Genomic DNA, 27,762 nt, shown 5'->3' on the forward strand with positions numbered 1-27,762 from the left:
TTTCCAAAGTGTAAAAAAAATTGGATTTTAAACGCGGACGTAATTTGGAATGGACATTTGAGTTTGAAAATTACAAAGGGGCACTTTATTAGAACTAGAGAGGGATATCATATGGAGTGACGTCCGAACATATTTTAAATGGGTATTTTAACAACTTGTATCAAAGTGGGGAATTCTCCACTCGCTCTATTAGCTATTAAGCTTGTTACCTAAGTTTTACAACCCCATTGGAAGTAGTTTTTTTGAAATTGGGGGAGTAAACTTTACACTTTATTAGAGATGCCCTAAGAAATTACTTGAAAGATTAGGAACAAAAGAACCGAGTTATAAATATTATTAGTTCTGCTACATGAAAGGAAAAGAAAATGAAAAATTCTTGTATTCTCTAGTATGTTAATACAAAGTATGATCTATGGATTAAAAGTTCTCCTTGTGGAAATCGAACTTAGTTGTAGTTTTTCTTGAAAAATCTTGCGCTAATCCTCTTAGTTCCCCTGTCAACGCGGGAGCACCACAGTAGAACACGCCTGTAACAAACAAAATCACAAATTTTAGCTTAAACATTTAATTATATATTTTTATTCATGGAGCTCAAAAACTTGCACTAGCTCTAGCATTTTATGTTAACAAACATTTGTCGTAATTAGGAGAGTATATAGAGTAGTTAGGTCTGCTTACCGACTCGTTGATTAGTGTGGTTAAGTGCTATGCGCTTAAAGACCTTACGCCAATCCGGCCTCGCAAAATGTGTTTTGATATGGGTTCCAGACACAATGTCAACACCGTTCTTTGCATGGTGAAGGGTCTGAAGCATAGCAATGAGAGCTGACCGTGCATCGCCTTCTTCATAAACACTGGTGCAATAATTGTGAAGCTCTATTACTCCATCTTGATCATTCTCAGAAACTTCATTCAACACCCCCTTGAACCACTCAAAGGAACCTTGCTCACGGGTAACCCAATAGAAGTAGGCTCGGCTTGTTGCAAATGGTTTTCTTTTGGTTCCACTGTCTAGTACCTCTTCTTTCATTTCGTTCTTTTGCTGGATGTTGTTTAATACGTCTTTCACTATGCTGATCAGCGGCGTTGCTCCAATACCAAGCCCGACGAGAAGTAGGACATCATATTGTCTGTAGTCTTGTGCAGGCGCCCCATATGGGCCATCGATCAAAAGCCTTGGTAATCTGCAAACATATGCATTAGTCTCCTAGGATCGATAACTTACACTGATAACAATTTTCCAATGTATCAGTAATTTAATTTTACCTTGGAATGTTGTTTCCTTGTCCCATATCTGCTCTGAGTAAGCCACTTTGATCAGCATTGGCAGGTTGGCATACCTGATCAAATTAGCAAAGACGATAAATTAGTAGAAGGAAAGGGGGCTAAATTAGTATGCAATACGTTTTGAGGGTCTTCCATTTGTTGAAATCTCACAAAAAGGTTAAAAGGGATTCCTCGTCCTGTTCATCTAGATCGTACATGATAGCTCTAGTTCCTCCTCCAACATGAGACTATTAATGTTTTGATGTTCTTCTATTAAAATTTTGGTATGAAAGAACTTTTTCTCTCAATTATATGAGTTCAGCCATGGGTGTACCTGAGAGAAGATGGCTCTGAGCTGAGAAGTCCAATCGCCTAGTGTTCTAATGTGGATGCTAAGGTAATCGTCCCCTGGAGCAGAAGTCATAGAGAAAGGGTGCCTGAAGTATATAGAGAGTTGATTATTATTTGGCACCTAGGTACTAAGAAGTTAGCAGGGATGTGAGAATGATGAAGAAATGTCCCTTGTTACCATTCAAATGAAGAAACTGCAGAGCAATTTACAAATAAGTACTGTCCACTTCTATATTTGAATCCAGGGGGTTTTGACATATGGAGCGCTAAAACATTTCCTGGGTAAATTGCAACCTGCGCCATACACAACAAAGGCAAGTAATTATAATTAGACCCATATTATTCATTATTTTGTACATCTAAATTGTTTTTCTGAAATTAAAATGGAGCAACAGTAATAGCCTTACCTTCAAGATTCTCACTGTCTTATAACCAGACCTGAAAGCTCGAATCAGGCGTTCACATGCATATAATACAACTGGAACAGCAAGATACATCCATGTCTGTAGTAGTGTAGGAACAACTTCAGTATAATACTATAATGCATAAAACAAGAAATAAAACATTTTGTAATAGATGATGCTTACTGTTTTCTTGTACCATTTTTTGCTGAGGTAGAGGTAGATGCCATGTATGACGAAGAGGACATAAACTATGACAAAAAGGTGGTGTGAGTACCAGAACGCATTGAATCCTGTTAGCTTCTTTAGGGCTTTAGGCAATTTGAGCCTGTTCCTTCGAAACCAAGGTTGTGCTAATGTGTAGGCTATCCCCATGAGTACTAACATTACTACTCCGGTCCAACCTTCTGTTCCCTTCACAAACCACCAGTAGTTTGGAGGTCGATCTTCACCAAAGAAAGGCTTCATTGGCTCGTATTCCTCATCCGTTGCATGTAGGAGTCGTGGAAAATCACATGTCAAATGTGCCCCTGCATGGAGCCCAACTCCAATTGCAATTCCAAGAGCGACCACCTGTATTTTTTCAAAAACAGAGAAGTCAATGTGAAGCTCTACGCTATGTGTAGCCGAACTGCCGAACACATTAAGCAACACGATCTGTTATTAATTCACATTTCCATCGTATATATGTACAAAAATATTTCGAATCATTGCAGGCGCACAATGCGTGCAATTTTGCGCGTTATCAGAAAATGTACCTATTAACACTTTATGCTATGTGCTGGTTAGTAAACTTAACTAAAATTTTGCGCGTTATCAGAAAATGTACGTATTAACACTTTATGCTATGTGCTGGCCGGTTAGTAAACTTAACTTATGTGTTGGAAACTTGAATGTTTTAAATCAACTAAGGCAGGCTAATCTTTCGGTACGTCTTTGGTATATATCAGATACAGTGAGAACCAAATGAATGTTAATTTTCACTGATCCTACCAAATGGCTGATGTTGCTGCATTACCTTATGGAAGTTAATATTGTCATCAAAGGGAACAGCCATTCCTAACTTGGTCCTGCTTCTCAGCCACGTTACTGTGTTTCTGCATACTGGAAGAAGAATGAGCGCCATGTTGAACTTGAGTGTTTCTGCTGCACCCTTGGCTGTCGTCACACAATATCCCATGACGTCAAACACTGCTCGATGCTTGTATTGGATGAATTTCCATGTGAATAGGCCAGCACAAATTGAAACCCAAAGAGCCATCACCCAGATCCTTTTCCAATTATCCTCAACGAAATAATTAACCTTCTTATACCATCGCTTAATCGGGTTTGGCTCTTTGGTGGGGACCAGTTTTTGGCTTAGGACTTGGCTCATATTGTGGCTGTTGGTCATGATCCTTGTCGATTGACTTGGTGCTTGCAATAACAACGTTTCCAAGTTGTGTAACTTCCATTAAACAGTAAAAAAAAAAAAATCGTAAGTAACAAATTCTGAAAACGCATGCCTCATCATAGACTAATTGTTACTCATAGTTTGTTTGACAAAACAACCTTAGTTGTAAGTTGAAGTCTTTATTTTGATACGACAGGTTATAATGTGCAATGTACAAGAAACGAACTTTATTAAGTACACATACTGACATACCTCTATGTATCCGAGGTTGTCTGGGTCCAATTCTTCCATAATAAGAGCTGTGTACTCATCTACCCGATCCTGGATCTTTGATAGTTTGTTGGCGGAAGCACTCAAAGCGATAATCTGTGTATACAAATTAGTATTATTTTGGAGTTTAAATTTGGATATTTGGAACGTACGGCCAATAAACTTTTGTAATTCTAGAACTATTATTTTGTTGCTTATCTAGATCACCTCTTTAACTTCTTCTTCAGTGATCCTTCCATCAGCATTCTTGTCCACCCTGCAAGCACAGTGCTACTTATCATCAGGGAAGCTTTAAAAACTAACCTAATAGATCCTAGTCAAAATTTTCAATATTAGATAAAAATTGATTGATATTCATTGGATATTGCCCCAAAATGCCATTAAAAATATTTTTTCAATTCATGGTAAGTTATTCTAGTTGGGTTCAGCGCACTAGGTATGTGCCTCCTAATGTGGTGCAGTTTAAGTATAAGAAGCATTCATCACATTTACAAGTTTGCTGGAAGTGCTATGACCAAAATGACTTGCTTCCCTAATACGAGTTAACTACAAGTAAAGTATATTAAGTAATGCATTTTATGCCAAACTTACATATCAAAGAAGGTCTGGAGCCTTGCATCGAAGCTTTGATCCGTTAACTGCTCCCAGAACTCATGAAGCTCGTGCTTGGTGACCCCAGAAGGCATGACACCACTTCGACGAGCCAGCGTATCAAATAAGTTTCCCGCAAACTCATCTGATCCGGTCATTCCTGTTAAAAAGAGCCCCAGCCCACAACGACAAAATTATAGTTTAGTAACTCTGTTTTTCTTAAAAGTTAAGTTGGCGTTTGAAATTAGTTATGTACCTATACATTTGCCAAAGCGTGACCTTGGAAGGACACCATCGACAGCCAATTCATCAAATCTGGTTTCAACCTCAGTCCATCCTTCATTACAAACGCTCTTGGAAATAAATTGGAGTCCCTTTAGTGCCCTTGTAGCTCCAGACTTGTTTCGATTAAGCTTATTGAACCTTTTCGAAGAAGTTAACCTTTTCAGCTCTTGCGAAACCTGTTTTAACCGAAATGAGAGTTGGGAGCCTAATGAAGAAGCTTTCTTCTCTAACCGGCTCGCCAAAAGGGTGGTCTCTGAATCACCACCTTTAACATTTTGGATTGAAACTGAGTCATCTCTAATATCTAATGTTATTTCCACCAAAGAATCGTTGTCTTTGAACCTTGCACAAGGTTTGTTGCTGCCTCTCTTGTTGTTGTTTAATGGACCACTTAACGGACCACTGAATCCGATTCGTGGACTACCTGTGCTTTCTGACTCCGAGAATGATCCTAATTGCTTGTCATAAATCCCCATCTCGCGCGGCACGCTCATGTTATTTGTTTTGCTTATGTGAAGTTCTTCAAATCCTGTAAAAAATCTACAAGAACCAGTTAATGTCATTTTCCAGCGAAAAACTTTACTGGACAGGTGATTAATGATTATTATTTCATCCAAAGCCTAATATATTATCACATAACATCCACATGATGGAGTCTAAAATTCCTCAGCAGAGAAGGTTGAATCTCAAGGCACGTCATGCCACCAGTTAGACCATTTTGTCGATAACAAAAGCTGTTGAAATGAATACTAGGAATATTGTGTAAGCTGAACTGTCAGTAGGTTTGGCGAGTCTATCATGTATGAACCTATTTCGGTTTTGTATCTCCCACGCTAACTGTAACAAATATGCTTTCATCCATACAGTTTTAAACAAACTTTTCAGAGCAGTTAAAAAACGAAATTATAAGTAACAAGACCAACTGTACGTTCTCTTATGCATTTTTAAAAAATGGGGATATATAACTGGTAAATGTCTAATATATAACACTTCGCTCCTTCAACATTTCAAGAACCTGATTGTAATAAAATGAATAGAAATTCAACATAGAATGGAGTTGTTATACATGTTGAAGATTCAAACTGGGCTTAAGAAAAGATGTATGTGAAACTTTTACCTGGACGAATTTTATGGTTTGTGAATGAAGATCAGTGATGACAGAAAAGTTGATATTCAAAGAGAGACAGAGAGAATTAGCTTAGGTAATATGTTGAAGGAATTGGTTTGGAGGGAGTAGGTATTTATATAGAGAAAAAGAAGGATAGAAACCAATACAAAAACCATGGGGCGACTTTGGGTTGTCATCTTGCTTTTACTGTATAGTTGTATTCAAGTGAATGAATGCCAAATTTTCAACCCTTCAACATTCAAACATTAAACACGCCCCCAGTATATTGCTCAAAAGAGGTAAGAGCATCAAAGATATGTAATCAAGGAATCATGTATTAGTGTTTTACATATGCATACGTTCTGTCACTTCTATATGCATATATACATTTTAGTTCATGAAATAATGTATTAGTGAATTACATATGCATATGATCTGTCACTTGTATATGCATATTTATACATTTTTGTTCATATACTTCATGATGTTGTTAGTTGCACGACCCTATGAAGAAGAATCTGTAGACAGGACACATGACACGTACACTATAATTCTCTGCACCCACCCCGTCACCGGAAGAAGAAAAAGATTAGTGTGTAGCGAATACTTGTTTGGAAAAAACGTCTACAGATTATTGGATGGTCCTCAATATTTGCGTTTTGTAAGCGAGGAGAATTTAGCATTAATTTGGAGTTACATTACTCTTTTGGGGAGGCTGCTAATCAATTAATCATACATCCATCAGTTAAACAAAACAATAATAAGAAGGTACATTTTTCAGAATATGGAATTGGTACTTATAAGTTATAAGGCGTATACATACGCACATAACCTCCACGATTTCAGTACTTCTGCATTCTTAAGTCCATTTCTAGTTAGCCATTTGTTTAAAGCTTATTAAATAGAAAATTTAGCTTGTTAATTAGTAAATCTTGTTATTCAATCCATCAACCAAGATTATGTTCCACAAACACTAACAATAATGGATTCACATTCATTATAAAAAACGTGGTATTGGTATAATATTATTCCGAAAGTACTTTTGTCAATATTAAATATAAATTTTTTCTTTAGTTTGACATTTTGGGTGTAAATTACAGAGGATAATGGTTTTGTATTCGAATTATAAACAAATGACGGTGCTCTAGTTTTCCACTACACCTGGCCTACGTCAATCTGAATTTTGCAATGTCACACTTTTGTGTTCCTCTGTGTTCCGGTAGAATCACTTAATAACTTGGCTGATTGATCTTTACTCAATAGTAAACTAACTCTAGTTTATATTTTAATTTTTTACATTTTTATCTTCTTGGTAGAACTATAATAAATTTAATCCCTAGCTAGATCTTATTTTCGCATTCGAAAGTATGAATTGATTCCAAGCTCTTGTCATGCAATTGTGATGTCTAAGAACAATCTTTGGATGATCGTTCTAAGATCACACAAATTACTGTTCGTAATTGAAGATGAGTGATGGAAATGTAATTTGAATGAGGTTGAATTGAGTTGAAGAATAAATACGAAGTAAGCTAAAGCTTTTTATTTGAACAACAATGGTTGTTTTATAATCACTCTGTTTTCTCTCTTTGTTTCTCCAATTACAATAATTTTTCTGGGAATGTTTGAATGAATCTTTTTTTCTCTTCATCCAGTCTTTATATAGTGTCTTCAATTAGCTTTGACCCAATCAATTCATGACACGTGTCCATTGTTTTCTCCATTCTTTTCCAGCCTCAATTGCAAATGTTTGAAATAACCATGAAATATACCGAGATATTGACCCTTATGTCAATATCTCAAGTTTTGAAATATCAGATAAAATATCTAAAGGCATGATATTTTCCCATTACATTGCCCTCTCTCGAAATTTTGAAATTTAACTTCAAATTCCAACTTTTCGAGAAGCGCTTATATCAGAAACACTTATTATCACATCTGGCCCGGGTAACAACCCAGTCCAAACTTTAAGTATAAAAATTTGAATAAACCGTTTCTCTTTCCCTCATCTTTTCAACTTCTATTATACACTACCTAGTGAAAAACCAGAAAAACAATATACTTCCTTCGTTCTCATCTTTGCAACTCTCTGTTCTTTTCCATAAGAAACTAACTTTTGCAAGTTATAAGGTACGCTATTTACTTCCTGTGTTTTACTTGTTAATCTAAAAAAACACATTATTATATAATCTTTGAAAGAAATAAAATCGACAGTTTAGGGATTTGAAGATTTTAGAAACTTGAAGACTGTAAATTTGTGTGTGTTCATGTTACATAATAGTAGAAAACACTATATCATTCTTTAAAATACTTAAAAGTTTGCATCTTTATATACCTAACCTGATTTGTATGTATAACCTTTTGTATATTGTTTTGCATATCGGATTTATCGATTGAAAACCCTCATATCGATAATTCCGATATCTCAAACAGTACTATTGACTATGTGCTATATAGATTAAATTGACGATACTAAAAATACCTTTGTCGTCACCTCTTTGTTTATAGGCATCTTGATGGCGAGTGAAGACACCCTTTCTGATGTTAGTACCAATAGTGAAGATACTAATTCTAAAGATAGAACCGATAGCCATAATTTTGCCTCTACTTCTACTAGGACATATCAACCTCATACCTCATGGGAATTGGATTATGTTGTAGAAGGAATTCCTTGTCATCCTTTTGAAACTTCTGCTTCTGAATTTGAACGCGAGACTATCAAAGATACTAGTCGATGGAAACATGGTCTCAGCCCCTTCTTTATTAAACGACCAAATCTAGCTTTAGTGCAGGCCGCCTATCGAATTCCCCAATCCCTTTATCTTAAACATTATGCTGGGACTCGGAGATATACCGAATGCTATAGTGGTACATGCTAAGAAAGCCATTATTGTCACTGTTGGCCAAATTGTCGCAAGGTTGAGATTTCCTTTGACAAATCTTGATCGCGAAGTTTTAAACCATCTGAACATTTCCCCTGGTCAGGGCATGGATAATTTATGGAGGTTGATGTTTGTCTGTAACTATTACAATATCCACCTCTCCCCAGAAAAATATGAAGCTTATAGAATCCGATTATCCGACATCTTTCTTCACTATAAATTTTGTGAGAAGCACAATCTCTGAACATGCTGAAATTCTGAAGCAAACTACTGAAAACTTTGATAAAGAAAAAGCAAAGTATGAAAATGCCTCTGATGCTGAATATAACCGGGTTGTTTCAGCTTTAAACCTCCTAGGTGATTGGTTGGAAGCTTTCAAACAATATGTTCCTCATGCTGTCCTTGTAGAACATGGACTTATTTTTGATGATGTTGATGAAGAAGAAACTCCAACTGTGACTCCTTCTAATCCTGACCCAACAACTATCTTATCTTCTCGCATTTTTGCTGAGACTACCCGGAACATTTCTGCTGACTTAGTTGATGTGGATAATCTCCTTAATATTTCTCCAGTCAATAATTAAACTTTTGCTCATGGTTTTGTAATATTGATACAATTGGATTCTTCTTCAATCTTGATCCCATGCTTTTGTCTGTTATTTTTATGAATACCAGTGGGATTTGAGCATATAAAACTTTGAACTCTATACCGTCTAGATCTTTCCATAGAATCATATATATATGACAAATCTTCGATACTCTCACATAGAGAGAGTATCATTGATACTCAGACATGTATCCTAAAAAAAAAATGAAATTTTCGATACCCTCAAACAAAGAGAGAGTATCAATGATACTTATAATATATATCTTTGAAAAAATTAAATTTTCGATACACTCAAACAGAAAGAGTATCATTGATACTTAGAATTGTATCATCAGAAAATGAAATTTTTGATACCCTTAAACAAAGAGAGAGTATTAATGATACTTATACTTGTATCATTAGAAAATGAAATTTTTGATACCCTCAAACAAAAAGAGAGTATCAATGATACTTAGACTTGTATCATCAGAAAATGAAATTTTTGATACCCTCAAACAAGAAGAGAGTATCAATGATACTTAGACTTGTATCATCAGAAAATGAAATTTTCGATACCCTCAAACAAAGAGAGAGTATCATTGAGGGTATCATCAGAAAATGAAATTTTCGATACCCCCACTAGATGGGAAATTAGGGTCTCCCCCCTAAATACACACACAAAAAGTCAAAGTGAATTTTTTTTTTGTGTGTATTTAAGGGGGAGACCCTAATTTCCCATCTAGTGGCGGGGGGATCCTAATTGGCTCATCTAGTGGGGGGGGGGGGTAATATTGGTTAACCCAACAAAAAATAGTATTAGTGATGCTTAGAATATATAACTTCGACAATGAAAATTCTGATACCCCTAAACAAAAAGATAATCACTGATACTTAAAATATATCACTCTGAAACACATACCTTAATCATTGGATAATTCTTGATAAGTTTCCTTATCTTTTGACAATTTATGATACCAGAGTCTTTGGTGATATATATGAAATCAGAACTTTTTGTGCCCAGGATCTGCATCGGCTTTTGATAATAAGGCATTTGACGATATGCCTGATACCAACATTTCTGTCGATATCAGGGCTTTATGTGCATGGTATCTGCCACTGTTTCTGATACCAGGTCTTTTGACTATATGCCTGATACCTACATTTCTGTCGATATCAGGACTTTATTTGCCTAGTATCTACTACGGTTACTGATACCAGGACTTTTGACGATATGCCTGATACCAATATTTCTGTTGTTATCAGGACTTTGTAATGCGATATCAACACGCGTCATCAATAACGAGGACTTTATGTGCCTCAGATCGCTTAATCGTTTTCGATACGGGACTTTTGACAATATGCCTACTACCAACATTTCTGTCGATATCAGGGCTTTATGTGCCTAGTATCTGCCACTATTTTTGATACCAGGACTTTTGGCAATATGACTGATATCAACATTTCTATCGATATCAGGGATTTATTCTCATATTATAACAACATTACTTTTGGAATTTGAAACTTTTTATTGAACTGAAAATTCTTGCTACATAGTTCATTACGTGATAAAATTGGAAAATACATTATTGATAAAATACCTTCAGATTATTGACATTAGGAGGTTTTGGTAGTGTACGCACAAAAATGTGTACCTAGGTCTATGCAATTGATTTTAGAGTCGCCACTAATTTTATTAAGGAAAAGTTGAGTAAAACCTATGTGAAGGACTAGCCCTCGAAATGAGATGATTATTGGGTTCGGGAGTCAAGGTACGATGTGGGAAGGTGTTAGGCACCCACGCTTGCCTGATAAAACCAACCTTACTTCTATTGAGGTGTAATGTATTAAGATAGGCAAATGAAGAAAGCTTGAAACATTAATCTACCAAGTTGGATGATCTTCACTAAATTATTAAAAAACTAATAACTATATGCTATAATAAAACTAAAAAAATAATCCTAATATGCAATACTAATTAAAATAAAAGTGAAAAGAAAGATGTCACCTTGTTTGGAATGTTGCCTCATACTTGATTGTAGATTGATTGATTGATTGATGATCTTGATTGATTGTTGATGAATGATGATGATAAACTTGATTTGGAATTGACAATTGTGAATTTTGGATTGAAACAGGTGATTTGAGAAAAAAACAACTTTTGGTGAAAAGAAGCTTCTACTCAAGATCGAAAAAGGGGAAAAGAAGACTAAAGACGAAGAACACGAAGAACTTCATTAGAAAAACCTCAAAGTCAAAATTTTACCTTCAACTCCAGATTAAACTAAAGAAATTCTACTATAGAATGATGAACTAGAAAAGAAAAAAAAGAAGAACACTCAAGAAAAGAAAACTGCTAGGCTATTAGCTCTGAATAGCTAGGTCCAGATTATTAACTCCGAATTCCTAGCTCCAGATCCTTAGCTCCAGATATTTTTTTATGGGTGAATGAGACCCATATTTATAGATTTTGGGTGTGGATTCAAATATAGTAATGAGTTTGATCCAATGGTTGAGTGTTGATGAAGAAAAATCCAATGGCTTGATATCTTTCTGGTTGCACCTCCTAAATCTGGCCCTTGATTCAAGATGTGGGATAAGGGGTGCGATCTTGGCCCTTGGTTTTTGGATCTTTCAGATGGATTAGGGCAAAAAATCAAGCCCTACACGTCCTCAATGAGCCCATAATCCAGGGTTTCCAAACGTGGCTCCAAAATGGCATATTCTCTAGAATATTCTTGATTTTTGGGATCAAATCAAATCAAACAAATAAGGAAGGTTCTTTAGGTTTTTGGATGCTTGAAAATGGGCTAGAAACCCTAATGAAAAGGTCCAACTTGATCTGGATCCACAGCTCACGAGCACAAGTCCAAAATCCACAAAAAAGCCCATTTTGACCATATTTTAAATGCTGCAAATTCCCTTTGACCGGGTCAAAATTAGGCAAGATCTTCTTCACAAAAAAAAGTTAATTAATCCATTAGGAAGGTCCATGAGCTCTTAAAAATACCCTTGGGTCGAAATCTTACTCCAAAAAATTGTTGCACTCAACAGTGCGCACAACGGGCTAAAACGGGATAGGGCAAGATTAGGGTTTCTGAAATCCAAAAGGAATCTAGGCAAGCTTGTACTCATTTAAAAGGATTTTTCAAGGGGAATTAAAATATTAAATAATCTCATCCAAAGAAAGAGTGGAAAAAACTAGATTTGGGCTCCAAAGGGTTACAGGGGCATTTTGGTCATTTTCAGCTCAAAACTCAGAAAGCAACGAAACTTCATCCATAGCTAGAACATGATGAGGAGATTCTAAAGACACTAAAAGAAGATGAAAAAAAAGAAGTTTGATGTAGAAATGAAGACTCTAAAAAACAAATCACTTTATATGATCAAATTTAATTCAAGGCAAAATCGTGAATGAATTATGTTTGGGGTGCAAAAATGGGGTGTCTACAGGTAGTAATTCTCCATCAGCACTCTTCAAATAATATGCCCTATTTATTCCCACCTTATGGACAATGTAAGGGCCTTCCCAGTTTGCTGATAGCTTTCCAGCTCTCTTCTCTTTTGTCGCTTGAGTTACCTCTTTTAGCACTAGGTCACATTCTTGGAAACTTCTTCCTTTAACCTTTTTATTGAATACCTTTCGGAGCTGTCTGTGATAAGAATCAAGCTTTATTCTTGTTTGTTCTCTTCTTTCTTCCAAGTTTAGGATCTCTGCATGTATCCTTCGGTCATTAAGCCCATTTTCTACAAGCATTGTTCTGGATGTCGATACCACCATCTCAGCTAGAGTGACTGCTTCCATACCATAAGCCAGAGTGAATGTCTACTCCCCAGTAGCTACCCTTGGCGTTGTTCTATATGCTTCTATCATGCCGTTTAATTCATCGACCCATAAACCTTTCTTGTCCTCTAGCTTCTTTTTGATATTATCTATAATAGTCTTATTTGTCGCCTCAACTTGCTCATTACCCTGAGCATAATAAGGTGCTGATGTGAAGTGCTTAATCTTGTATGATTCTAAAAACTCTTTCACCTTGCCACCAATGAATTGGGGACCATTATTCAATATGAGGGCATACGGTAGACCGTATCGACAAACCACTATTTCAAACAGAAAGCTAATAATATCTTACTTGTTCTTTGATATGCTGCAATGCTATAGCCTCTACCCATTTCATGAAGTAGTCAGTTATAGCAAACATGAATCTTTTCTTACCTCTCCTAGGTATTAGTGGGCCGACAATATCCATTCCTAATAAGGCAAACAACCATGGGTTCGATACATAGTGCAGCTCTTCTGCTAGAACATGAATGGTATGTCTGTGCTTCTGACACTGGATACACTTCTTTGCATATCGAAGACAATCTCTTCGAATCTATGGCCAAAGGTATCCTTGCCTCGCTATCTTATTAGCTAATGATCTTCCAGCCGAATGATTTCCACAATCCCCTTCATGCATCTCCGCAATAATTTGGCTAGTTTCGGCAGTCGATATACATTTTAAATGTGGTCCACCAGGATTTTTCGATACAACTCATTATGAATTAGCAGATATCTTTCAGCACCTGCCTTTACCCTTCTGGCCTCATTTTTATCTTCTGGTAATTCACCTTTAGACAAAAATGAAACATAGCTGCTTAACCATGACGCCCACAGCGTATCTACTTCCATAACCTTTGAATGCTCCGTATCGATACTTGGGTTTTGCTGAACACCAATGTGCAAAAGATGTCCTTCTGTATTTTCAAGCATAGTAGCGACATATGTCAAAGTATTAGCATGTTGATTTTCTCCTTGATCGAGGTGCTAAAATTTAATCTTGCTAAAGTTTTTGAGTTTCAATCTAACAAAATTCAAATAATCGGTCATGTTATCGCATTTTGCTGAATATCCTCCATTGATTTGGCCGACTACTAATTGAGAATCACTGAATATAGATAATTCTTTGACATTTAGCGATTTAGCCATTTCTAATCCTGTTATCAATGCCTCATATTCTGCTTCGTTGTTAAATGCGTGAAAACCCAGAGTAACTGCTGACTCCAGTCTCTGATTTTCAGGGGTTATAAGAATAGCTCCGATACCACACCCCTTTTGTCCTGATGATCCATCCACAAAAAGTCTTCACCCATTTGTGCCAGCCCATGGATCATCTTCATCCATCACATCATCTGGTTCTTGCAAATTTAAGCAACTATCTTCTTCAATTTTCCAATTTTCATCTTCAGCAAGAAAATCCGCTAAGAAATCTGCCAAGACTTGGCTTTTTTCTAAAACCCTATTCCTATATTCAATTCCAAACTCATCAATAAGCACTGACCACTTCGCCATTCTTCCTGACTTAGCTATCTTGGCTAAAGTTTGCTTTAAAGGAAGATTCATCATGACAATGACTGAGTGGGATTGGAAATAAGGTATCAACCTTTGAGTAGAATAAAGCTAATACATATTTTTCCAACATCGAATATCGAGTTTCAGCCTCGAGCATGGTCTTGGATTGAAGATAAACATGTCTCTCAACTCCATCTTCTACTTTTACTAGTACCGAACCAATAACAAAGTCAGATACTGCTAGATATAAAAATAAAGTATCACCTTCCTCTGGCTTCATCAAAGTTGGCACTTCTTGAAGATACTTTTTTAATTCTGAGAATGCTAATTCACATTTTTCCTCCCATATGATTTTCATATTCTTTTTCAGCAACTTGAATAAGGGTTTGCATCGGTTAGAAGTTCTTGATATAAATCTATTCAAAGTTGCAATTCTTCCTGTTAACTTTTGTATCTGCTTCCTAGTACTGGGAGAAGGCATTTGCTAAAGAGCTCGAATCTGATATGGATTAACATCGATACCTTTCTTTGTGACTATATACCCCAGGAATTTCCCTGAACTTACTCTAAAAGTACACTTCTTTGGGTTGAGTTTTATGTTGAATTGTTTGAATATTCGGAACACCGTATCGAGGTCTTTCACATGATCATATGCCTTCTTAGATTTTATCACCATATCGTCGATGTATACTTCCATAATATGATTTCTAAACATTTTCTCCACCGACCTTTGATACGTTGCTCATGCATTTTTTAAACCGAATGACATTCTGACGATAAAGTAAAGACCTCCTTCTACAATGAATGCTGTTTTTAGTTGGTCTAGTACTGCCATTATAACTTAACAATATCCTGAATGACCATCGCAAAAGCTCAACAACTCCAACCCAACTGTTCAATCGACCAATTCATCAATTCTTGGCACCGGATAGTAATCTTTGGGACATTCCTTGTTAACATCGGTGAAATCCACATATATTCTAACATTGCCATTCTTTTTTGGTACGACAACAATATTCGCTACCCATTCTGAATTATCGATTTTCCTGATGATTCCACATTCCAGCATCTTCTGAATCTCATTTTGTACCACATTTTCGTATATTGGCTGACCCTCCTATGTTTCTGATGCACTGGAATTGCTCCTCTCATATTTAGCTTATGAGAACATATAAGAGGATCAATACCAGGAATATCAGCTATCGACCAAGCAAATACATCTTTATTTGTCTTTAAGAATTCCATCAAATCTTACCTGATTTTTGAACTTCTCTTTGTACAAATAAAAGTAAACAACTTTCATTGTTCTGATCGGTATTTACTTTATGTACTTCTTCCATTGTTTTTCTTGGAACCATTTCCAACTCTGTTTTCATCTTCGAGGTGAACCTAAAATCCTCTTGCTGTTTACTGGTATCGGATTTTGGAGATGAAGATTATGTTAATTGCTATCTGGTGCTCTCCGAGACGCCCCTAGTGTCTACTTTTTTGTCTTTCATCATACCCTTGACAGTAACAAAATTACATATCTCGAATTCTGACTGATCACCTCTTATCTCATATGGTCCATAAGCAATTAGAAATCTGATAACCTGGTAAAAAGTACTAGGAACTGCTCTCATAGCATGTATCCACTTTCTTCCTAAGATAACATTATGATCTGAATGATGCTTGATGACTATAACCTTAGTTATAATTGTCTGCGGACCTGCTCTCACTGGTAATTTAATTTCCCCAGCTGGCCTAGTACGTTGAGCTTCCATTGAAACCAAACAGATTAAACTGTGGTTCTTTCAGATGTGATTCATTAAATCCGATACCAGTATATGCTTTCCAAAAAAGAATGTTCACTTAACTTTCACAATCAACCAGCACCTTTTTCACATCATATCCTGATATCCTCAATGTAATCAACAAAGAATTATCATGTGGTAACATTACCTTTGATAGATCATCAGGTACAAATATAATAGCTCTAGTGCTTGCCGATACTAGTTAGGGTTCACCGGTATAGGCTTCACGTTCACTTTTAGTACCTCTTTGACTGTCGATATCTTCAGGATCTTATCCCTTATAATCTTTTTCTGTGAGATAACCCCCTTATATATCATGTTGATTACCCCTAAGGGCTTATCATTTACCATAGCTGTCACTTTCGGTCTAGCATCAGCTCTGAACTCCCTAAGCTTTCCATCTTTCATTAATCTGTCCACTTCTCTGAGCAGTTGCAGACACTTATTTGTCTCGTGATTCTTGACCTTATGGAAGTTGCAGAATGATTTATCTGCTATCTCCCGAAGCTTATATGTTGGATGCTGGAAATAAGGTTCTTTCCCCACCCTCCTTAAAATATCTTCCAATGTAGTATTAATAGCTATGTAATTACTTGGATCTAATTCCTCTTTCAGTGACCTCTCAAACCATTTTTTTTTTTTTTTTTTCTTGTGAAGGTTGATTTTCTAATTTCAGATAAAATTCAGTCGATTTCCTCTTATCGGATTTACTATAATTATCCTCCTTGGTAGACTTACTTGATTCCGACACCTGCAACACTGGTTGAACCGATGCCGCTAGAATACCTTCTTCCACTTGCACATCTTTCTCAGTTTTATCATATAACTTTCTCAGAGTTTTAATATCTTTACGAAGCATATACTTGTGCATATTGGAACCTAGAATAAGCCCTGTTTGAAATGCCATCACTGTTGTCATTTCTGATTCATCTAAATGCTCTACCAGCTGTGCCTCTGCCTTGAACCGCGACAAGAAGGTTTTAAGAGATTCCTTCTTTCCTTGCTTGAGTTGGAACAAGACCGACACTTGCTTTGGCTTTACTCGCTGATGACCATAATTGGTCAAAAACTTTTCCTCGATCTCCCTGAAGCATGATATCGATCCTTCTTGTAGAGAGCATAACCATTTCAAAGCCTTCCCTTTCAAACTTGAAGAAAAGGATTTGCATAACAATGAATCTAGATAAGTTGTTCCTTGATAGATAGAAAATTGGTGTTGATACCCAAACAGATGATCCATAGGATCCGATGTCCCAACATATTGAGTATATTTAGGAATCTTGAACTTGGGTGGAATAGGCATCATCTTGACGCTTTGATGAATAGGGTTCCTACTGACATCATCTGCCAACCTTCTTATCGATGCAGAAGTTTTCTTAAGAAGCTGGTTTCCCAACTGCTTCTGCATCATTTCTTGTATCATCTCTTTGGTGATTGGATGTGGTATCAGAATTATAGGTATCGGCGATACTTCCCCAATTCTCGTTTTTTGTCGATGCCTTCTCTATATAGTGACTAATTGACTTTGAACTACAAGCCTCCTCCTCGCCCCCATGGGGATCTTTTAAAACCTGACTTGGACTTGCATATTTCATCTCTTGATTCTCTTTAACTAATATAACATTCTATTTTTCCACTTCCCTCAACCGCTTCAAGACTTCTTGAAGTGAACCTTATACTTCAATGTTTTCTTCTTGATATTGCTTACTGACTGAAGCTCTTGTATTCCTTGTTTGTGATTGATTATCATTATCCACTCACTTGCTATTTGCTCTTTTCTTTGGAGCCATTACGATTCAATTCTCAATCCATTACTCACTACTCACTCTTCTTTCAGTCAAACTCAGAAGACCATGAATTCGAAATCGAAGAAGAAGAAAACTTCAAAATTTCTTGTTCTCGATGCACAGACGGCGCCAATGTGATGTCTAAGAACAATCTTTGGATGATCGTTCTAAGATCACACGAATTACTGTTCGTAATTGAAGATGAGTGATGGAAATGTAATTTGAATGAGGTTGAATTGAGTTGAAGAATCAATACGAAGTAAGCTAAAGATTTTTATTTGAACAACAATGGCTGTTTTACAATCGCTCTATTTTCTTTGTGGGGTAGGCACACCTTGTCTATATCGTCCTCCGTGAATGCTATAGAGGTCATTGATTGAGAGCTGGTAGGAGTGATGACTTCAACTTTGTGGGAGAGGTGGTAGATTTCTTGCAGCGCGCCTACACGTCTGCGCTTTTCCCAACTTGAAGTTTCGTCGTTGGAGGTGTCTATAATCATGTTGATTACCTTTTCCTCGTTGTGGTCGAAGAAGTGTTGTCTCTTGTTGTGCCTCGACCGACCTGAAGATTTAGATCGTCGGGCTGTTCTGCTCCTGCTCCTATTGTTAGCAGGTCGAATTTGCTTTGATCCAATCAACTCATAACACGTGTCCATTGTCTTCTCCCTTCTTTTCCCGCTCAATACCTGCAGATGTTTAAAATAACCACGAAATATACTGATATATTAACCCTTATGTCAATATCTCGAGTTTTGAAATATTAGATAAAATATCTAAAGGCCAGCAACTATGCTTATGTATATGTGTCTTCCGCGAAATGTGGATTTGCCATCCAAAATTACTAAAAGAATGTATGAAGATATGGATAATTTAGAATTTTCCTCAAAACTACGTGTATAGTATAGTACTATTTTGCTTAAACGCAGCTTATGTTTTGATACTGGTAGTTGTTGTCTCCTTGACAAACCAATGTTAGCACAAATATGGTGCAATGTTGGTCATATTATATATAATTTCAACAGTTCAACAGTCTATAATTCAAGATCCCACTAGGCATTTTCACTAGGTTTGAGTTGTCACCAGAACATACCCATATTCCATTAAAACCTGATCTGAAAATGCATTCAAATATATTCCTTCTTGTTTTTGAAGAAATAATACAGGGTTCTATTTCCAGCCAACAGGATTTACTAAACCAGTCCAAGTTGAAGGTCATGTTTGGACGAATTGACTAATTGATAACTTTTCTTATTAATGCCTTTTGAAGTAAAAACCGTGTTTATCCATGTAAGTTGTAACTAAGAAACTTCTTTGCAACAACCTCTGAGATTTTTGTATGTCTTCCAAAGTGATGGCTTTGTTCTGAAGGAATGGCTCCAAAAAACTAGACATCATAAAAATTGACTACATGGACTCATGTACCTACTCTAACGGCCTAGACACAAAATTATACTTTACCATAAATAAATAAATAAAAGACACAAAAATTATACTTACTTTTGGTACCACAGAAGCTGCCCAGGAAGTGTGAACGCATATTAGGTAGAAAATTATTGAACTGCAAGAAGTCTTTTAGCATATTCCTTATTCATGTCTAAACTACTGATACACAGCAAAACACAGATTCACTATCAATGTTCCAGCCTCCAGGAGATTAAATCGCCTGTGCGCCAGCGCTTGTAAACCATCCACATCTTTTATTTGTAACACATTTTGGTTTGAACTTAATTACTGCAGAGAACAAACTACTAAATAAACTTTCTAATTATGCTAAGGTTCTATGGGCGTGTGCATATTCTAGTAAACATCTCACTGTAGTCATGGTTTGAGGATAATATGACAGTTAATGTATTATGCTCGTCGCAGACCCGATGAAATTTAGAGTTAGTTTGTCATCTTTGATGGAGAAGTCGGAACCCTAACCGATCATGCTAAGACCACTTTAAATCACATTTGCCAGCACACCTACGCCTATACTTAAATTTCAATTCCCTTAAACTTGGCACTTATTAAATCTCTGGTGCAGAGAAACAAAGATCGAATGTGACTTTCTAGTTTCAACTTCATGTCCGCAATCAGTTTGGTTTGATAGCTAATCTCCCCGCTGTGGCCGGGATTCATGCATGTCACAGATAGTATAAAACAGTTTGTCAATGATTCATACATATATTCGTGTTACTAATAAGTTTGCAATTTATGTGGCCGGTTATATTTAGTTTACTAATAAGTTTGTAATTTACGTGGTCATTTGATCAAAGAGTCAATATTTATTGCCATAACATCTGTATAGATGCAGTTTTCTTCGGACAAAACAGAAAAGCTGTCGTACGCTAATATGCTAGAGCTTCACCACCAATCCACCATTGTATTGCAGGAAAATATATTATCTTCATTATCCAGTTATACAAATTGAAAACCACCCAACAGTCCCACACAGTCATATACTTTAGTACTGCTAATCATCATATAGTAGTTTGCTTTTAACCGATCAGCATTCTTGAATATTAAAAGTAACTTTATCCTGAAATACTTTAGCGAAAAATATTGTCATTGTCCATCGTATTAGGTGTATGATCACATATCTAACATTCCATTTGGGACTAATCCTTATCGTGACTTGGTTATAGGCTTATTTATATAGATGCATGTATGGCCACTGTCTGGGTCACTGGTTTGGCTCAACATCTATGCATAGGCTCTTAGTCCTAAATTACATATAATCTTCCACATGATTACGCGTGCTAAGAACCACTTTCTAATGATTCATATACACTGTTAGCATAGGCCCTTTGATTGGGAATTTTTTTTGAACAAATTGAAGTTGTCTAGTTGACACTTTAAATTATCAATTTCCCTGTGACAGATTGTATAGACTAGTGCATTATCCATGCACTTGAATACTTGATTATGACATCTCAAACACATGAAAGTCAAGTTTGGCAGAAAAACGTTGTTAAGGTTAAGTAGAGGGACGATCCATTAGAATCTTTCTGTAAATACTTACTGATTAATGTTCATAACATCATTCTTCAGATAGGATAGGTTAGGTAGCACTTTCTTAATCATCATCATGTGTATCATGTGTGTGTGTATATATATTTTTTTTGAACAAATTGAAGTTGTCTAGTTGACACTTTAAATTATCAATTTCCCTGTGACAGATTGTATAGACTAGTGCATTATCCATGCACTTGAATACTTGATTATGACATCTCAAACACATGAAAGTCAAGTTTGGCAGAAAAACGTTGTTAAGGTTAAGTAGAGGGATGATCCATTAGAATCTTTCTGTAAATACTTACTGATTAATGTTCATAACATCATTCTTCAGATAGGATAGGTTAGGTAGCACTTTCTTAATCATCATCATGTGTATCATGTGTGTGTATATATATATATATATATAGCCACATTCACTACTAAAGGAAGGGCTTTTTGTGTCACTTAAAAAGTGACACAAGAAGTCACTTGTGTCACTTTTGAAACTAATTCTGAAGTGACCTATAAGCCCCCAACACATAAAGTTCTACCAAAAGTGACACAAAAGCCTTACTAAATGCGTCACTTTTTGTTAATAAAAGCGACACTTAAGAATAGCCTCTTGTGTCATTTTTAAAAACGAGTGTCACAGTGCTTGTCAAAAGTGACACTAGTTGTGTCACTTTTGTTTAATGTGACACAAAAGTGAAACATTAAGTATACTAGTTGTGTCACTTTTAGACCAAAGTGAGACATAAGTACGTCAAAAGTGACACATTAAGTATACTAGTTGTGTCACTTTTGGACCAGAGTGAGATATAAGTACGTCAAAAGTGACACATTAAGTATACTAGTTGTGTCACTTTTGGACTAAAAATAAGACAAAATGCGTCAAAAGCGACACAAAAGCCCCCTTACTTCTTGTGTCACTTTTTGGGAATCAACTCTATGTAACTCATATGAAAAAGAAAGCGACACATAAGAGTGGTCAGTTGTGTCACTTTTAATAGATATTATGTCACTTTTTCCAAAAGTGTTACAAATGAAAATAATTTTTTTAAAAACTTTTTCTCATTTTTGTATTCGATCGTATTCATTTCTCAACCTGCATCCTATACGTCATAACCAAAATCTCATTAACCTACTTTATGACAGAAACAACATCCACATACATGTATCAAAACATCACAACCAAAATCACTTTAACCTGCTTTATGATATGGAAACAAAATCCACTCGAGAAGAAAGAAACAACATTCAAAACAATTAACTTCTATTGATTTCATCGATCAAACTAAGTATTTATCATCTACTTTGACTCTCAACAAAATAAGTCATTCCAATACCAAAAAAAAAAAAAAAAACTACATAGCGCCAATACTATCCTAGCAATATCTTAGCTTGTTGTGTGCACTTTCAACACCAAAAAACCTAGCTGCCATCTATTCATCTGTTAATCAATCCATGCACCTGCATCATATCATGAAGTCGTCATTCCACTATGACTAGTATATAAAATTAAAAAGCAAGTGAATCAAAAAGGATATATTGTACAAGTAAGAAAAAAAAAAATCGATAAGAAAAGTATATATACATAAAGAAAGGGAAAATATGGAAGCCCACTTACCCAAATTAACTACTCAGATAAATTGTTAGATAAAGTCGATGAATTCAAGACAAAGTTCATCTATTTTAGTGGTGTAACTCTTCTTGCTAGAGAACTCCAATACCTGTTCGACGATAATATATTATAAATATTATGAAAATGAATAATGCAGGCAATGAATTGCCTACCATATCTACACATGCACTAATTTATAAGCTAGCTAAGACTATGAAAACTAATGCTACTTTACAGTCACCTTCTTTTTGAGTGGTGTACCAAGATCCCGTATTAAATCTCGCATAAAAGCGCAATACATAATATCCGCATACATACAATCCCCCATTGTTGTTGTGGGCACTATACATAATTAATACTTGCATTAACACATACATAAATTGGAAGATACTTTGTATTGTATTCCAAAGAAACTAAGCTTACTGTCACATAGTTCCAATTTTGAATAGCATTTTGCAGCTTCAGAGAACATGTTGTATCCTAAGTCTTTTGTTACATGTGGGGCACATTCAAATTGGTTAAGGTATTATGTTTAATAATGTTAATGTCAATACATTGACATTGATCAACAACTTCATGTTCATATAGCAATAGCTAGCTACAAAAAAAAAAAAAAAAAAAAAAAAAAAAAAAAAAAAAAAAAAAAAAAATCAAATTATTCAACTAAAAGATGGTTGGAGCTGTAAAGCAAAGAGAACTTCACAGGCACCGATGGATAAACATGCCAAACAACAATATGATTGATTGAACAAGAACATAATTAGCAATACCAGAAAAGTAAAGTCAAGAAGTCATTGGGTTGCTCGAACTTCGTAAAACAAAAGGCCTCCAAGATGTATTTGCAAATTCAATTATTAAAAATATAATTAAGCAAAAAATGAAATACAATGAAACATACAGTAGACGGCTCATAATAAGATTCAGTTTTACCAAATTGCATTTAACTATTTAAGCAATAAGTCACAAGCTCCTCACCTAGTCCTTACGGTCAATCTGGGTACTTGAGAGAATAGCAACAACGTCCTCTGGGAGATTTTCAAGCTTAGCCTTCAATGAAGTATATGCCTCTTTCCTCCCTAACATAGACTTCTCTATCTCTTTCACAAAAAGAATTAACGGGCCAGTTTTGCTTTCATTGTAAGCAACCTGCACAAAAAAAAGTATCGGGAGAAGCGCTTAACTTTCCGGCTACAAGCGTGCTTGTGCACTGTAAATCTTTTTAGATAGTTTTTACTAAAACAAGATATGATGCAAATAAATAATTGGCGGTGTTTCCACCACTAAAAAGTCGAGGCCAGAATCACCTATTAACACCTTGAAACATCTCTATACAACTACATCCCCTATTCTAGCTCAAATATACAAAAAAACCTTTCTTGGTAAAGAAGCCTGACCTACTTATCCTTTCGGATAATTAAAAAGCAAGTGTTCACCTCAAATAGTTCGTCGATGGCAAGATTGTCAACGTCATCTACCACAGGATTTTCCAAGCCAAGCAAACCATCTATGAAAAGAATTTATTACATCATGTCAAAACTTTGGGAATGTAATACGGATAGCAATTAGAAAGTAGTATACCTACAGCCTTAAGTTGACTTACAATGCAAAACAAAACATGATCTTATTCACATTGACCCAAAAGATTGTTACCTTCAGGAAGTGCTTTGTCGAATCTAACTCCAAATTTAGAGGATCCATGTTTTTTCAAAGCAAGAATTACGTTGGCCTTATGACCATGAGGCAGTCCTGCCCTGCATATACACAAAGTAATAAAACATAATTCAGAGTGCCAAAGTAGAACACCAAACACAGTATATAAGCTCATAATCCCATCTTGACATGACCAGAACAGATAAAGTAGTGTAAGGCGGCTCCGGTCTTCTTTTCTTAATCGGTAAAAATAAATTTTATGAAGGTAAACATGAGGGAGCCTACAACATCTAGATGGAAAACAAAACATACGAACTAGATTGGTGCTCCTTATTCCACTCAATATTTGTCACCAGCCACGTGCTTCCTTAGTAAGGTTACTAAGGTAAGTGACACCACCTCGAAATCATCATCCAAATTTACAATACAAGTGCACCCAATTAAAAATAAGTGCAAGGAGGCTGGGTGCTAAGCTATATATGACGATGATCAAATACAACCTATGTTCGACTAAAAATACTGTGTTAAACACTTCAGCAACCATTTTCCCATTTTGGTACTCACAAAAAGAGAACATTAGATTGGAGACTGGAGAACAGTAGATACCTTGAAGTAGGTTGAAGAGGAGGGAACCCACATGGGTGTATATTACCCATATATTTTACTCGGTCACCTATGAATTTCAAAGAAGCTTAAGCAGCTCAGGAAATGTACAATCCAAGAACATACAAAATTATAAAACAACACTAAAATTTATACAAAAGTCTAAACAGTATACCTGTTTTGGGTGTGTGATCATTGGATGATGCAGTTGAGGTTTCTTGCTTGGGCAAACCTTATGGATTAAGCGTAGATGAGCCAACTATATCAGCTTCAACACTTGGGGTTTGCATCTTTTGCTGTGATGCAAATCGTTGCTTGGAAAATGATCCAGACTTTTCTAAGTTTAAATCTTCTTTGCTTGACACAAAATCTTTTGTAAGGAACTCCTAAATCATTTTCATGCGTCAAAATCTCAACACAAAACAAAGAACGAATACTTAATGTTATTTAATATAGTTCAAGATGTTAATGTCTTTCTCAAGGCTAAAATGGCATGTAGCATCAAAAACATGATATCATTCGACACATTGAGGAGCAGTAGGAGAGTCAGAACTCAGAAAATTGCAAACCTTCAGTGAGACGTATGGTAGAGAGAGAGAGAGAAACGAGCTTCTCAGTCGTCTTCACTCTTATATATAAACTAAAGCAATAAGAAATAGCGGTGAATTAGATTACCAAAAAAAATCATACTAACTTTAACTTCACGTAAACTGAGTTAGGATCAGTTTGATCATCTTATTCTTGCGCGCGAAAGAGAAAGGGTTGGGAGGGAGAACGAGGGAAGGAGATAGCTCTGCCAGGGAGAAAGAGAGAGCGCTGGGAGAAAGACAGCCGCCGGTGAGAAAAGTGACAGAGTTAGTTGGGAGGGCGAACGGTGATCAGGTCTTTTTTCTCTCTCTTTCTAACCCTAAGTCCAGCGGACTTCGATTAGTTTATTTCCTTTTCTTTTCTTTTTAATTTTCTTTTATCTTTCTCAGATAGCTGATTCTTTTGGAGGGCTAAAAGAACATAGCGCCCAAATCATCACTTTGAGTTTGAGTTTGAGAGTTTGAGTTTTGTAGGTACACTTGTGTCGTTTTTGTAAATTTGATCTAGTTCTCTTTTGTTTTTGTTTTCTCGTAGTAAAAAGTGACACAACAAGGCAAACCACTAGTGTCACTTTCAAATAATGCGATACTAAAAATTAAGTTAGTTGTGTCACTTTAACTAGAAGCAACACGTCAACTCTCATTCCATAAAAAAGTGACACATCAAACTTCTATGTGTCACTTTTTTGTAGAAAGTGACACGAGACCTAAAAAATAAGTGACACAAAAAGCCCTTCTTTTAGTAGTGATTCTTAGACGCACATTGTAGCCACATTTTCGACATACAAAAGAATTAAGACTTGGTTTTTTGTGGAGATGATCTCCCCACCATGAAAGATCATTCTCACAAAAAAATATAATATTTGAATATGTCTAGCCATGTAAAAATTAGTGTTCATTTTTGAATTTTTCATCTAACGGTCCAAAAGTTTTGTGAGCATGTTCTAAGGTTAGATTTCTTTGAATGAGCTAAATTTTTTGTGAGCATATTCTCTATGGTAGGGAGATAATATCTACAAAAATTCAACCTTTAATTCAATTTTAAAGTCCACGATTTTGCTTGGATTTGTTTACAATGTGGCTACAGTTAATGTGGCTCTATCCTTCCCCATATAAACGAACTCCATCTATTGTGACTCCAATCTAACACAAAATCCTGACTGTCTAATCGTGAACTAGATATGTTCAAACTATTAAACTAATTATAAGCAGGGGTATTTTTGTCATTCAAAACTTCTTTTTAGGCAATTAGAAAAAAAAACACACGCGACCACTTCGTCTTCCCAACTCCACAACGTGCCTCTTCTCTGGAGCAAAAGAAGGAAGAGCACAACTCCATCTTCTTAATACGAAGCCAACGTCTGCTCCACCATCTCTTACTCATTTTCTTCGTCGCCACCAATTCCCAAGTCTTCATTCCCCCAAAAGTTCGTGTTTTACTTATAACTAAAAAATACCAAATCAAAGGTGAGTTTTTTAAAAGATTTTTGTACAACTAGACTAGATTAGTGGCATTTGAAATTAGAATTCCTTAGGAACTTGTAGATATGCAATCAAATTGGTTCTATGTTTCATACAGAAAAAAAACTATTTTGTTGGTTCACAATGCAACCACGTTTTCCTACCTTAAAGTTTGTTTTCACATTGATTTTTTTTATTACGCTTTCAATTTAGTTTATTCAATTTAATTTTTCAAAATGCATCTCAAGCGTGCTTAATTGAATTACATATTGCATTTATATTTCGTCATTTGACATTTTTTTTGCAACTGAAGTTTATTTATTTATTTTTTGGTTATACTTTTCATTATTGATTTGTTCAGAATGGACGAGGAAGTGGAGGTCACAGACTTCTCTCCTGGTGAAGAAGTGGAGGAAATGATCTTGTATAATGGTGGAATAGTTCTCGACAATGAATTCCCTTCTTTATCCATTGAAATTCCAAATGAAGTGTTAGAGAAATTGGTTGTACCAAAGTGGGGATGAGTTATCAAAGTCTAGAGGAAGTAAAATCATATTATTTGGAGTATGGTAAACAAAATGGTTTCTCAGCTTGTGTCCGTAGTACCCAAAAAAGATCCAGAGACCGTAATGATGATGAGTGACGGTTTGTGATATGGTTTGTGCTTGAGAAGGAAAGCGTGACAAGGTAGAAGACAACTCGGAGAGTAAAGTGGAAAGAAGAAGCACTTCAACAATTAGATATGTGAATGCAAAACACGAATGAGAGTAGTTAAGCAAGATGATAAGTCATGGATGGTGAAATATTTTGATGATACCCA

The 27,762-nt window shown here is 35.8% G+C and overlaps 3 protein-coding genes and 1 long non-coding RNA gene across 6 annotated transcripts; all 4 read right to left on the minus strand.

Moving 5' to 3' along the window:
* Nucleotides 1–304: 304 nt before the first annotated feature.
* Nucleotides 305–5,813, minus strand: LOC147517204 (respiratory burst oxidase homolog protein B-like). Of its 3 annotated transcripts, none has more exons than XM_086589550.1 (13): nt 5,675–5,813; nt 4,529–5,086; nt 4,273–4,432; nt 3,889–3,937; nt 3,664–3,777; nt 3,037–3,465; nt 2,205–2,591; nt 2,025–2,120; nt 1,796–1,911; nt 1,601–1,703; nt 1,267–1,340; nt 679–1,184; nt 305–527 (listed from the first exon to the last, which is right to left on the minus strand). In XM_086589550.1, the coding sequence occupies exons 2-13, from the start codon at nt 5,049–5,051 to the stop codon at nt 418–420; spliced, it is 2,667 nt and encodes an 888-aa protein (XP_086445676.1). In that variant the 5' UTR covers nt 5,052–5,086; nt 5,675–5,813; the 3' UTR covers nt 305–417. The 3 variants fall into 3 exon arrangements, with proteins under 3 accessions (XP_086445676.1, XP_086445677.1, XP_086445678.1); XM_086589551.1 differs by having other exon boundaries at nt 4,529–5,097; nt 5,675–5,806; XM_086589552.1 differs by lacking the exon at nt 3,037–3,465.
* A 10,500-nt stretch (nt 5,814–16,313) lies between these two features.
* Nucleotides 16,314–17,678, minus strand: LOC147517205 (uncharacterized). The gene is made up of 3 exons (XM_086593517.1): nt 16,994–17,678; nt 16,499–16,815; nt 16,314–16,403 (listed from the first exon to the last, which is right to left on the minus strand). Exons 1-3 carry the CDS (start codon nt 17,676–17,678, stop codon nt 16,314–16,316), a joined length of 1,092 nt encoding a protein of 363 aa, XP_086449643.1.
* A 4,598-nt stretch (nt 17,679–22,276) lies between these two features.
* LOC147517206 (uncharacterized) lies at nt 22,277–22,808 on the minus strand. Its single transcript, XR_015213819.1, has 2 exons — nt 22,648–22,808; nt 22,277–22,490 (listed from the first exon to the last, which is right to left on the minus strand). It is a non-coding gene; the product is annotated as an uncharacterized LOC147517206 (long non-coding RNA).
* A 740-nt stretch (nt 22,809–23,548) lies between these two features.
* On the minus strand, nt 23,549–26,218 carry LOC147517207 (uncharacterized). Its single transcript, XM_086594658.1, has 6 exons — nt 25,589–26,218; nt 25,070–25,280; nt 24,898–24,964; nt 24,292–24,392; nt 24,075–24,145; nt 23,549–23,787 (listed from the first exon to the last, which is right to left on the minus strand). The coding sequence occupies exons 3-6, from the start codon at nt 24,945–24,947 to the stop codon at nt 23,617–23,619; spliced, it is 393 nt and encodes a 130-aa protein (XP_086450784.1). The 5' UTR covers nt 24,948–24,964; nt 25,070–25,280; nt 25,589–26,218; the 3' UTR covers nt 23,549–23,616.
* Between the last annotated feature and the right edge of the window lie 1,544 nt (nt 26,219–27,762).

This window comes from Coptis chinensis, chromosome 2 (genome assembly GCF_015680905.1).
Source record: "Coptis chinensis isolate HL-2020 chromosome 2, ASM1568090v1, whole genome shotgun sequence".
Lineage (NCBI taxonomy): Eukaryota > Viridiplantae > Streptophyta > Magnoliopsida > Ranunculales > Ranunculaceae > Coptis > Coptis chinensis.

Coding starts and splice junctions, on each gene's coding strand:
- LOC147517205 (XM_086593517.1), bottom strand. CDS start 17,678: ATGATACAAGAAATGATGCAGAAGCAGTTGGGAAACCAGCTTCTTAAG. Junction 16,816..16,993: donor GTTGCAGGTGTCGGAATCAA/GTAAGTCTACCA, acceptor CTACATTGGAAG/ATATTTTAAGGAGGGTGGGG. Junction 16,404..16,498: donor AGATATCGACAGTCAAAGAG/GTACTAAAAGTG, acceptor GATCTATCAAAG/GTAATGTTACCACATGATAA.
- LOC147517204 (XM_086589550.1), bottom strand. CDS start 5,051: ATGAGCGTGCCGCGCGAGATGGGGATTTATGACAAGCAATTAGGATCA. Junction 1,341..1,600: donor TCAGAGCCATCTTCTCTCAG/GTACACCCATGG, acceptor TAATTTGATCAG/GTATGCCAACCTGCCAATGC. Junction 528..678: donor CCACACTAATCAACGAGTCG/GTAAGCAGACCT, acceptor TGTTTGTTACAG/GCGTGTTCTACTGTGGTGCT.
- LOC147517207 (XM_086594658.1), bottom strand. CDS start 24,947: ATGGGTAATATACACCCATGTGGGTTCCCTCCTCTTCAACCTACTTCA. Junction 24,393..24,897: donor CCTCTTCAACCTACTTCAAG/GTATCTACTGTT, acceptor GTGTATATGCAG/GGCAGGACTGCCTCATGGTC. Junction 24,146..24,291: donor CGACAAAGCACTTCCTGAAG/GTAACAATCTTT, acceptor TTCTTTTCATAG/ATGGTTTGCTTGGCTTGGAA.